The sequence below is a fragment of the Monodelphis domestica genome, chromosome 5, assembly GCF_027887165.1.
Source record: "Monodelphis domestica isolate mMonDom1 chromosome 5, mMonDom1.pri, whole genome shotgun sequence".
In the NCBI taxonomy this organism is placed as follows: Eukaryota; Metazoa; Chordata; class Mammalia; order Didelphimorphia; family Didelphidae; genus Monodelphis; species Monodelphis domestica.
The window spans coordinates 11,697,985-11,710,065 of NC_077231.1; the positions used below are offsets into that span (position 1 = coordinate 11,697,985).

The window sequence follows — 12,081 nt, forward strand, 5'->3', positions numbered from 1 at the left end:
TCCCCACTGAATCCTATTTGTTCCCAGATCGTCCCCACAGGGAAGAGGCCCTCTTTGGAAGCTTGGTGGGGGACCCTGAAAGAGTCAAGAGATCACCAAAGAGAGGAGCAAAAACTCAGAGCACTCCCTCCCTCACAAAAACACCAGAAATGGAAGGAACCTCAGCCATTATATTGTCCACTTCCTGGCCAAAGCTGATCACCCTCTAAAAAGGAAGCCCGAAGAGGGCCTTTAGGATGGCTTGACACCTTCAGCAGCCTGCCCTATGCCACATTACCACTACCAAGGGATGCTACACAACAGACCAAACTTGAACCCAGAGCTCCCAACTCTCCACTCCCCACAAGGTCCTGCCTTGTGAATATGAGTGAGGATGGCTAAAACAACTGTGCTCATGCCACTGATTTCTGTTGAAGAAGAAGTCAAAAGGCCAGCATGCCACAATGAGAAAACAGGTGATGTTCCCCAAAAATACAGGACCACATACACTCACTCCTGACATCCCATTTTTCAAAGAAAACAGACATGCAAGTTGAGGCCTTTAGATAATTAAGCAAGACTGAAAATTATGCAAATGAAATAGATTCAAGTATGCAATGAATTTTAAATGACAACTAGCGAAAACGTAATTGCTGTATTAGCATGCTATAAAAACACTAATCATAAATGTAAAACAAAGCCAGCATAAGCTTAGACCCAAATTTTCTTGGTGGCAGAAAAACACGGAAGGGTTCCCCCACCCAGGGAGCTCCACAGGAGAAATGAACCCCAAAGGGGAGTGGCACCAGAGTGGCTCTGGCATTCCTCTCTCTGCTCACTTGCATGAATGGTAAACATTTAATTAGCCATTATTCTGAGTACCTGAAATTCTTCACAGAGCCAAAAATAGGACGCTCTGGTTTTGTGTGGAGAAAAGGTCCTCAACCATTTGCAAGGACCTGCTTTCTTTTTCTTTTTTTTTTTTAAACTCTACCTTCTATCTTTAGGTAGAAACGCAGTAAGGGCTAGGCAATGGGGGTTAAGTGACTTGCCCAGGGTCATAGGGTTAGGAAAGTGACTGGGGCCACATTTGAACCCCAGGACCTCCCAATTGCTAGATCTGACTCTCAACCCACTAAGCCACCCAGCTGCCCCCTCCAAGGACTTTCAGTGACTGATAAGATGAATGGTACCACCCTGGTATGGCAACAGTTCTATGAGTTAATTCTTCATAAGTGAAAATGACTATTTCCAATTAAAGTAACATTTCTTACTCATCAATTAAGTATATAAACAAACAAATTCTCATGGGAAGGTTAAAGAAGAATCACAAAGGAACAAAATAAAATGATTATTTTGTCAAACCTTGGAAAATTTACACACACACATTTAATACATACACAGAGATATTTTTTTTTTTGCACATTTCACCAAGCATTCATGGATGAGACCCAAAGCCACCCTGGGTCTCTGGAGAAGAGAATGAGGCCCCTAGGGCAGGAGATGAGACCCTCCCTCCCAGGGTGGCTATGAGGGAAGTGAGGGAGTATGCAGGAATTAGGGCCTATGATGGTAGAGGAGAGCACCCCAGAAACATTCCCAGGGACAAGAGGGCTCACAGAGCTGTACACCTTCTCTAGGTAAGCATCTGCACATCCTGCATCCCCGCCAGACAAAATACTTCTTGACTCCTCTATCCCACTTCTCCCTACGCAGCCCCCCAGCCACATGCAGCACGCCACCAGGATCGGCACAAAGCCACGATCATTCCTCCTTGGCCTGAAGTTAACACCCTCAGCAGGGAGCCCAGAACACCACAGAAAGGACTCTTTGAAGCTGTGGAGAGAACAAAGGGCCAAGAAGAACCCTGGCACATTTGAAGATTCACTCAAGGCCCACCTTGTGCAGGAGGCCTTGCCAGCATCCCCCATCTGCGAGGCCTTCCCACGAAGGTTCCCTCCAGTTTACACTGTGTGTACTGCAGGCTCCTTCTCTTTAGGACTGGGAGCTCCTGGAGGGCAGGGACTGTCTTCCGGTCTTTCTTTGTATCCCCAGTTTAGCGCCAGGCCTGATTTAGAGGATGCGCTTAATCGATGCTTCCTGGCAAAAACCACTAAGGAGTCAGGGAAGGAGATGGAAAACAGGCAAATGAGAGAAGCCCCCTCCCTGCTTCCTCCAACCCTCGCTGTGCGGATGGGACTGGCACCCAGGGAGGTTCACCTGAGGCGGGGGGTAGGTAACAAGGGGCATGCCTAAAGGCCCAAGGGGAAGGAGGCTGGCCCAGGACTCAAGGTACAGGTGGACAGAGCTCCCTTGGGGGGGGGGGGGAGGGGAGACAAGCCAAAGTCCCTACTGCCACTCGCCAGATACAAAACCCCTGCAGTGGAGCAAGAAAGTCTCCGGCGGTTTTCTACTCTGTAAAATAGGGCTGAAGGGCTCCAGCTAGGACAGTGCAGAGAACCCCTTCCAAAGAGTTCACCTGCGGTCTGTGGAGAGACTTGTGCTTGAGAGGGTTCGTGAACTTGATGGGGGGGGGGGGGGGGGAATGGCATCTTTCCCTTCACTAATCTGGAACCAAAATTTCGCCATTTCCTTCCACTCTGAGTGAAGGTACCCAACCTGTCAGGAGCAGGGGTCCCCAGGCTCAACAAACAACCCTGTCAAAGAGGCACCGGAACTGCCCAGGCTCTGTTTCCAAGGAGCTCACGGAATTCTAATGGAAAAAGGCTGAGGAGCCCCTATGGCAGATGGATGCCACCGGGGGAGGGGCAAACCAAAGGCCCTTCCCAGGCCAGACGCAGCTGCCAATCAAGGCCCCTTCCTGGAGTAGTATGCAGGCTCCACAAGTAAACTGGCCTAAACTTCCCTAATGCCTCAATAGCATCCCCTGCTCGCTGGCCGCAACCAGGCCTGGTCTCTGCTCATTTCAGGCACTGACCCCGATCTCCTTCACTGGACCATGAACCCCACCAGCATCTGAAGACACTCAGCTCAGTACTGGCCCCCAAAGTGGGGCACCCACCCTGAGCCAGACCCATGTGTCACGGGGCCAAGAAAGCACCTCTCAGGCACCGGGAGCGCCCCCTGCCCAGCATCACGGCCCCCAGATGTCCACAGTACGGCCTGGCTGCCTTCCTGCCTTGCCCACATCTCTCCCACCCCCTGCCACCACTCACACCATGGTAACAGCCTTCTTCTGGGCTCCTCTCAGCCACGGCTCTACCCCTCAGCTGCCCAAGTGCTTCTCCTCAAGCCCCTGGCACTGCCCTCATTGGGAAACACCAGGGGCTCCCTCTGAGCCCGAGACCATACATGAAGTGCTTCCTGGGAAGCTCCTCTGCCCTCTCAGGCCGGGTGACTTCCCTGAATCTCCCCTTCTGCCAAGAGCCCCGACTCACACCCTTGCTCCCCTCCCTCAGGTACAACTCGAGCTCCCTTGTACACTCCCCCCCGCCCCCAATGGACTAGGAGCTCCTTGAGGCAGCTCTGGTCTTTCACCTTTCCTTGACTACTCAGCCTTAGCACATAGTAAGCACAGAAATTCCTCTTTGATTGGCTGAAGGACTGAGGAAAGGAGCAGTAGGGAGCCAGGGAAGCCTGAGGGAATTGAGGGCCTGAGAGGGATAAAGGAAAGATCCAGCCAAAGCACTCTGGGAAATGTCAGGCCAGAGGCGAAGTCAGAGAAGACTTCATGGAGGAAGCTGACATCATTCCATGAGGACATGAGGGGAATCTGGAGCAGAGAGGGGCAGCACAGAGAGGGCCAACAAGGACTCCCCTTCCTGACCAAGGTGAGGGCTCAATTCTGAGCAGCCTCAATTCCTCCATCTACCAGATGGCTGTCCGAGCCAGAAGAAAGGATCCTTGTAAATAAGCCAGTAGCAAGCTCTCCCACTCCTCTCTCAAGGGAGCCACCGGGAGGAGGCAGTGATGGGGAGGCTAGAGCTAGGCCTCTGGAAAGAATCTGAGCATTTCTCTAAGCCCTGGGGTGGGCTTATAAGAACAGAATTGGGGCAGTGAGGTGGCTCAGTGGATAGAGCCAGACCTAAAGACAGGAGGTGCTGGGTTCAAATCTGGTCTCAGATACTTCTTCCCTGTGTGACCCTGGACATGTCACTTAATGCCCACTGCCTAACCCTTACCACACTGCTGCCCTGGAGCCAATACACAGTATTGATTCTAAGACAGAAGGTCAGAGTTTTTTTTTTTCAATTAATTAAAAATTTTTTGGAAATATAAGAATCGAATTACCTGCCAGCCAAAGGGAAATCTTTACTATTTCCCAAGTATGTCAGTGGGGTGGCTGAGATTCAGGAGACCTGCATCTAATCCCCATGGCAGACATTCCCTATGTGCCTAGCTGGCAATCTCTCTATGCCTCAGTTTTTTCATCTGTTAAATATAATAAGCTGTCCTTCAACAGCGGCCGCCACATAGGATGTCCTAGAATCACGGGGCTAGAGCTGGGGACATGTGAGCCGGGAAGGGAACACCCAGCACAATCCCACCCATAAGGCTGCCCACATGCTAGTCTCCTGCCCCCCACCCCCACCCCAGCAGAATGTCTTCTGCTCCTTCCTTCTTCTCCCAGCCCAGGGACCACCTCATCCAGGAAGCCTACCTGATCCCCGCAGCCAGAAGGGTTTCTCTGAGCCGACCTTTCTTGGTCATGCACAGCTTGCTACCCAGCTCTTCCTGCCCGTGTCATGTAAGCTAAGTGAGCTACTACTGACAGCCCATCATCTCTCCCAGAAGGCCTACCAACATGCCCTTGCACACAATGAGGGAGCTAAGAAAAAAAATTCACTTCTCACTTCCTCTGAACTGAGGAGTACATACATATATGCTCAACGGAGGCTCAGAGAAGACCTTACGTGAGGTCCCCAGCTAATGAGCAGCATGACCAGTAGACAAATCTAGGGTCCCTAACTGTGGTCTCTAGCTCTCCCGGGCCACAGCTGGTCATAGAGGCCTTCTCTGTTTGGGCATCAAGACCTACCTGGAGCTTGGAGCCCCCTCTCTGCCTTCCCCGACACTCCTTCCCACTCTCCCCTTTGCCTGTGCACATGGTTCCACCAGAAAGAAAATCTCTGTCCCAGTCCTCGCCGGGTCTTCATCCTCCCCTCTGAAGTCACACCCTGCCCCCATCTTTGCCATCAATCACTCGTACAGCAGGGGTCAAGATGTCTAAGGGGGCTGTGACTGTAGGAGGCACAGGGCTAATGGAGACAGAATTCTGTACCATAATTAAGGAAAGACACTCTATCCAGAAGCATCACATTTTCAATAAATTTCAAATTGCAAGATGGTGTCCTAAAGGTATTTTAATCAAAACTTGCTGAAATTCAATCTGAGAACTGCATGACTAACCACCCTCCTGCCCCGAGCCCCCACCTATCTAAGACCACAAAAAACTTTGACACATTTAGAACGTCTTAAAGGGAAAGGATTCTCTGATTAATTTGTCATTTCTCCCAAAGCCCTGGCTCAAAAACCCACAAATGAAAACGAAGGCGCCTGCAGGGGCTGAGCTGTAATTGAAAGAGAATACTTAATCAATAGGATTGTCACTGGTAAAAGCGGCATCGGGGCTGGAGAGCATAAGGCCCAGACTTCCCATTTATTAGGACTCATTAGGAAAAAGGAGACTTTTGAATGCCGGGGCACTGAGTCAACCTGAAGTAAACATTCCGTATTCCCTAGGGACTTTCTTCTTTCACAAAAAAATAAAGCTATCTACACCTAAAAAACTCAGCCATGCCACAGTTTGATGGGGTCAGCTCAGGATGGTCCTTAGAGGCTACCATGGCTGATCAAGTCCCTTCAGAGGCAATTGTGCCCTCAGTCTGAGGACTCAAACTCAACCATACATCATGGAACATAAATACTACTGTGAAGATGCATTTATTCATCAGGTAGAGAACAATTTGGGGCTCGTTATATTCCCTCCTCATTTGTGATGATCAAAATCCTCCTCTTCTGTCAAGATTCAGTCCAGGAAGTCTCCCCACTCCCACCCCCCCCACACACAAAATCTCTCCCTTGCTCTTTCACACCAGCCTTTGCAGAATGCCAACTGACCTGGGCACAAACTGGATTTACCCTAAAAGATTGACTGCAAGGTGCTTGAGGGCAGAGGCTTCATTATTTTTCATCTCTGTGCCCCAAAGTCTGGCACAGGGCCCTATTCAAAGTAAACATTCCAAAAAATGTTTGTTTAATTAAAATGAATTAACCATCAGCAATCTCACGGTTGATCTCTTATCTACGCTGGAACCTTTCTGTAACTGCTTTGAACATAATACAAAATTTAGCAAAATAAAATCTGAAGAAAAAAAGACATGGATGCCATGAATTATTAATAATTCCCATTTTCCTGACAGCCTTGTCAAACCAAGCTTGAAGCAAAGAAAAGAAAGGAAGCTGGTGTCTTTGCTAAAGCCAAAAGGCCTTTGATCCCAAAAATATCCATATCATCCCTGAGAAATTCAAATTCCAAATGACCTTGGGAACAGCAGTGTCAGTGACTGGGGATCTCCCACTGACTCCAAAAGGAGACTTACCGAAAGGAGTTTCCAGGTTATTGGACGGACTTGCTTAGGAATTCCAGACCAACTCAATTTTCTTAATTCCTCTGTTAAAATAGAAGGGGGGAAGGGGAAAAAGAAAACAAAAAGAGGATTACTAAAGCACTTTTCCTGAGGTGGTAGCTAATATTCCATAATATGATTAGAATGCTGCTGCTCTCATAATTCAACTATGAAAGGGCACGAATTACAATATTTGCAGATGCTGGTATTTTTAGTCATTGACTGTGCCAAAATAAGTCTCTTGGCAGTACATTCAGCTATCACGAGTAGAAAAAGGAAAATATGAAGGGGGGGGAGGGGCCATAAGAAAAACTCCCTGAAATCCAGAGCTTTCCCAAAAGTTCAGAACAAGAAGGCTCCTTGGGTGGCTGTGGGATATGCAGAGGCCATCAGCAATGAGGCAATGCAGGAGGGTCCAAATGGTGGTGCACCAGAGGGCCAACTCGGAGGGCTCTTCTAGCTCATAATTTTATCATCCTATGAAATGAAACGAAAGTGAAATATCTGGGAGATGTTCTTTTCAGGTTCTGCCTTTTAAATTGACTTCATGCATTCCCAATGAAATCATAAATGGTAATACTGAAATGGGCCTTACAAATCTAACCCAGTCTAACCCAGACAGGGAAACTGAGGCACAGGGAAAAAGAAGGCAGCCCATCACAACATGGGGTCATGGTCCAATATTCATCTGTCTAGTATTCCTTCATGCTATCATATCACCTTCTTACTGAGCTCCTCTTTCAACCTTTCATCTCTTATGTCCTTCTTTGACCTCTGGGCACAAATATGTCAGTCAGGAGGGCATCCTACTGTTGTTGGGGAAAAAACAAAATTTTGTGCCAAGCAGATATGGCTGCCATTAAAGAGATAAAAGCTAAATTACAAAATCCAGAGCCAGAAATCACTTCCAGGTAAATTCAATCTAACCCACTGGGTTTCAAACACAGATATATGAATAAATTTGTACAAAGGCCAAAAATGAAAGAAAACATCATGAGATCAGTTTGAGAATTAAGTGTCAAAGGGGTCTGACTCCTGGAATGACAGAGGCAATCTAGGAAATAATATTGCTAACACAATCTAATCCCAAATCATAGGCTTCAAACTCAACAAAGCCTCGAATCTTTGGAATACTCAGGAGATGAAAGTGCATATGAGTAATTTGGGGGAAATTTCATCAAGGCAGTGGCAAGTGTCTATAACAATGAAGAGGTGATGGGGAATTAGAGGCAACTAACCCAGTTACCTCCAGTGACTGAAGACAGACAGAAGCTCAATAATGTAAGCCACAGACAATGCAAAAAAAAAAAAATCTCATCTGAGTCAACAGCTCTAATATTCTCTTTATCCTGAAAGTTTTCTGCAGACATGCTAATAATAAACAAAACTAATTACTCCTCTTATTTAAAAAAAAAAGGTTTGTATGTTACTTTAAAAAGGAGGCAGGAGAACACTTTTATTATGGAAAGCTGCTGCCCCAATGATACTAGCATTAAAATTTTATATCTAGAAATTAACATGTATAGTTCATGCTACAATGAACACAAGTACATTATAATTAATACACTGGACATAAAACAAGCTAAAGTATAAAACGAGGCTGGGGCTCAACTTTCTGGGGGACTGGATTCCAAGCATTGGCCACAATGTTTGGCATTTAATCACTGCTCTACGGAGCAAGGAAACCATTGACTAAAGGAAGCCTGGGTCATTTTACCCAGAAGGGGCATGCCTCTGTCCAAACACAAACCTGCCAGGGGCCATGTTCTCATACCAAGCTCAGAGCAGGTGACAAGACCTTGTCCACTCCATCACAAGCTCACCTACCTCTCTGATGCTTAGTCAGTCAATAAGCACTTATTAATAAGCCCATACTAGGTACCACATTCTGGGCTAGGTGTTGAGGATACAAAGAAATACAAAAGGCAGGCCTTGCCCTCAAGGAGCCCCTAGTCTGATGAGGGAGACAATAAGTAAACATTGTGCCCAGACTGGCATTGAAGGAGATTTGAGAAAGGCTTCTTGAAAAAGGGAGGACATAGCTAGGACAGCCCATGAAGGCAACCTGGGACTTCGGGGGGGGGGGGGGGGGGTTATAACCACATGGCATCTTTTTTTTCCAAGAAGAAGCAGCATCATGCAGTAGGATTCAGGGGAGCCCCTCCATCTCCCAGGGCCTCAGTTTCTCCAAGCACAAAACAAGCAGGCTGGCCCAGATGCTCTCAAAGTCTTCTCCGGCTACAGGGCCATGATCCTGGGGAGTCCCTGCTATCTTCTATCCTCAGATTTACAAAGGAATTTCATCTAGTTGATAAGCCAAATCTTTGAGCAAAGTGACCTGTCCTTCCAAGGTCACTCTCCTCCTACAGCAGCACCATGTTGGTATGGCAGTTCATGGCAAGCAGCCTCAGGGACCAAATTGCTGTCATGTCACTAGCAGAACAAAGAAAGGATGCTTCATGCCAGGTGTAGTCTGAGACTGAATAGGTAATGTCAGAAAACACGAGCAATCTCTTCAAGGAACTCCTTCCAACTAAACAGGCTAGAAATGCCATCAGGGTTCTCAGCTTCCATAAACCAGACTCTAGACCACAGACCTAAGATGGAGCAGTAGTAAAAACAGCTGAGAGTCGCAGCCCCTCAAGGATATAAAATGAAGATGAGAAGTGTCACCAAATTGCTCCACCAAGCATTCACAGGCCCCTTCTCACCATACAAACACTGAAAGATAGAGATATGAGTCACAAATGAAGTGTCCTCTGGGAGTGGGGTCCCAAGAACAGGCACCCAACCAGCAATCCCACAGTGGGCGGATGCAATCTTGGATCTGCCAGGGGTCATCCTTTCTGGCATCCCTATAATTGATATCCCTGAGAGAGGACAACACAATGCAAGAAGCCCAGATCTAGTCCCAGAGACATGGATTCCTATCCTTCCTATGCCACTTACTCAAATAAATCGAAAACCCAGCTGCTTCCCCTTCTTCAGATGACCAGATGACCCTGCAGGCATTTCTACTCTCATTCCTCATTGACATCAATTCTTGTACCCTGGGATCATCACAAGGGTTCTGCCCATGGACCAGATGTTCCTTAACCTGTGGCATCCCTTTGGGCCACCATCCATGTCCCCTCTACCATCTCATGCTACAGAAGAAGAAATGGATACATGGTCTGACTCAGTACACCTTTGGCAGTGCTCATGATTTCAGGCAGCCCCAACTTGCCCCAGTTCTCAGGCTAACAATGCATGCCTCTTCCCTGTCCCTTCCCTCCCTCCAGAGGAGGTCTTGTCCTTGGGATCTCTTCCCATGGCTGATAGCATTCCAACACTTTAAATATGTAGTAATGAGCAACAATCTCCACACACAATAAGAAAAGGCTGTTTCATCATAAGCAGCAGTCAATAGCCAAAGAATTCATTCCACTTTCGTTGGGGAACAAATATTCCCATTCCCTCTGCAAATGAAGCAATTATTTTTTCCTTTAAATTTTTAGACATCCAGGGTTAGGTTCTTTTGCAAACAGCTGAGAGCTAATGATTAATACCAGGAATAAAAGAAATGATTAAAGAGAAGGTCTTCGTAATATAATCACCAAAATGTGAAGTCTTGACATCTAATCTTTTTCAAATTACTAAGTCTAAGTAAAATAAATATCAAATAATTGGGTGATGGCACCAGCTATAATGGGCAGTTTACAGCCATCGCTGAAAATATCAAATCTTCAACAGTTCCCTGAGGGTGTTATGAAAATCAGAAGGCTAATGTTGGAGTACCAATAACAGAATGTTTACCAATCACATTGTCCATCTCCTTCCACTCCCCACTTAAATGTTCATGAAGAAAGCAGAATCAACTCCACTTGGCTAAGTCACCTGAACACAGGTCCCAATGGAGGAGAAACCCTGTGGTGCCGTGGAGAAAGCATTGGCCTAGGAGTAGGGAGGGTTCTTGGAAATCACCTAATTCAACCCATCCTGCCTTTTGTAGAAAGGGAAACAGACGTACAGCTCGGGGTCAGAGCAAGGTTCCAGCCCCCCAAATTCCAGCAATCATTCAATGCCACTGCCAAGCTCTAAGACTCCTTAGTGAGGGGATCTAAAGAGAGTTCCCTGATACCTGGCTGGCCCTGAGCTCCCACAGCACCTGGGAGATAAGAGGCTGGCCCTTGGCCTGCTTGTTCTCAAGGCATCTGTGAGGATGGAGTAAGGCAGACCCGGCAAACTATAGGACATAAAAGTCCATACCTTTTTCCCAGTGGTTCCCCCCAATGAATCAGGCACCCAATGAAGCCAATGAGAGAAAGTTCAGCATCCACTGAGCTCCTGTGATGTACCAGGCACTGTATGAGGTCAGGGAAGAGGGTACTGTGGAGAAGAGGATGGTAGAGCCATGCCCTAAAGGAAGTAAGGGAGTCTAAGAGGTTCCCCACACCCAAAAAATCTCTGGCCATCATGAGGAAAGGAAAGACAGACCAAGACAAAGAAATAGGAAGCGGAAGACAAAAGGTGTTGCTATCAACATCGGGGCAAGAGTACCGACAACCAACAAAATCCCAGCCCCACTTATTCATCCCTCAGGAGCTCACTCACAGAGGAAACCAGCCTAAAATCCCACTCCTCAAGTCCAAGTCACAGTAGCACCTCAAAACAGAAACCACCCTGGGATCCTCATTGTTCCTTAGATATAGGGCAGCTAAGTGGTGCAATAGATAGTGCTTGGCTGGAGGGGATGTGGCAAAGTAGGGACACTAATCCACTGCTAGTGGGGTTGTGAACTGATCCAACCATTCTGGAGGGCAATCTGGAACTATGCCCAAAGGGTGCTAAAAGACTGTCTGCCCTTCGATCCACCCATAGCACTGCTGGGTCTGTACCCCAAAGAGATAATAAGGAAAAAGACATGTACAAGAATATTCATAGCTGCGCTCTTTGTGGTGGCCAAAAACTGGAAAACGAGGGGATGCCCTTCAATTGGGGAATGGCTGAGCAAATTGTGGTATATGTTGGTGATGGAATACTATTGTGCTAAAAGGAATAATAAAGTGGAGGAATTCCATGGAGACTGGAACAACCTCCAGGAAGTGATGCAGAGCAAGAGGAGCAGAACCAGGAGACCATTGTACACAGAGACTAATACACACACTGTGTTACAATCGAACGTAAAGGACTTCTCCATTAGTGGCAGTGCAATGTCCCTGAACAATCTGCAGGGATCTAGGAGAAAAAACACCATCCACAAGCAGAGGACAAACTGTGGGAGTAAAAACACCGATGAAAAGCAACTGCTTGACTACAGGGGTTGAGGGGATAGGACTGAGGAGAGACTCTAAATGAACACTCTAATGCAAATACCAGCAACATGGAAATGGGTTCAAATCAAGAACACTTGTGATACCCAGTGGAATCGCTCACGTCGGCTATGGGATGGTGGGGAGGAGGAGAAAATGATCTTTGTCTCCAATGAATAATGCTCGGAAATGACCAAATAAAATAATGTTATAAAAAAAAT

The 12,081-nt window shown here is 47.1% G+C and overlaps 1 protein-coding gene across 9 annotated transcripts in view; it reads right to left on the reverse strand.

Moving 5' to 3' along the window:
* TBC1D22A (TBC1 domain family member 22A) overlaps window positions 1-12,081 on the reverse strand; it is a 387,661-nt gene that overhangs the window by 308,001 nt on the left and 67,579 nt on the right. For all 9 annotated transcript variants that reach the window (XM_056797602.1, XM_016425535.2, XM_007502511.2 and 6 more), the window contains exon 5: window positions 6,543-6,613. In XM_056797602.1, the coding sequence (XP_056653580.1) occupies window positions 6,543-6,613 (71 nt within the window). The remainder of the gene's footprint in view (window positions 1-6,542; window positions 6,614-12,081) is intronic.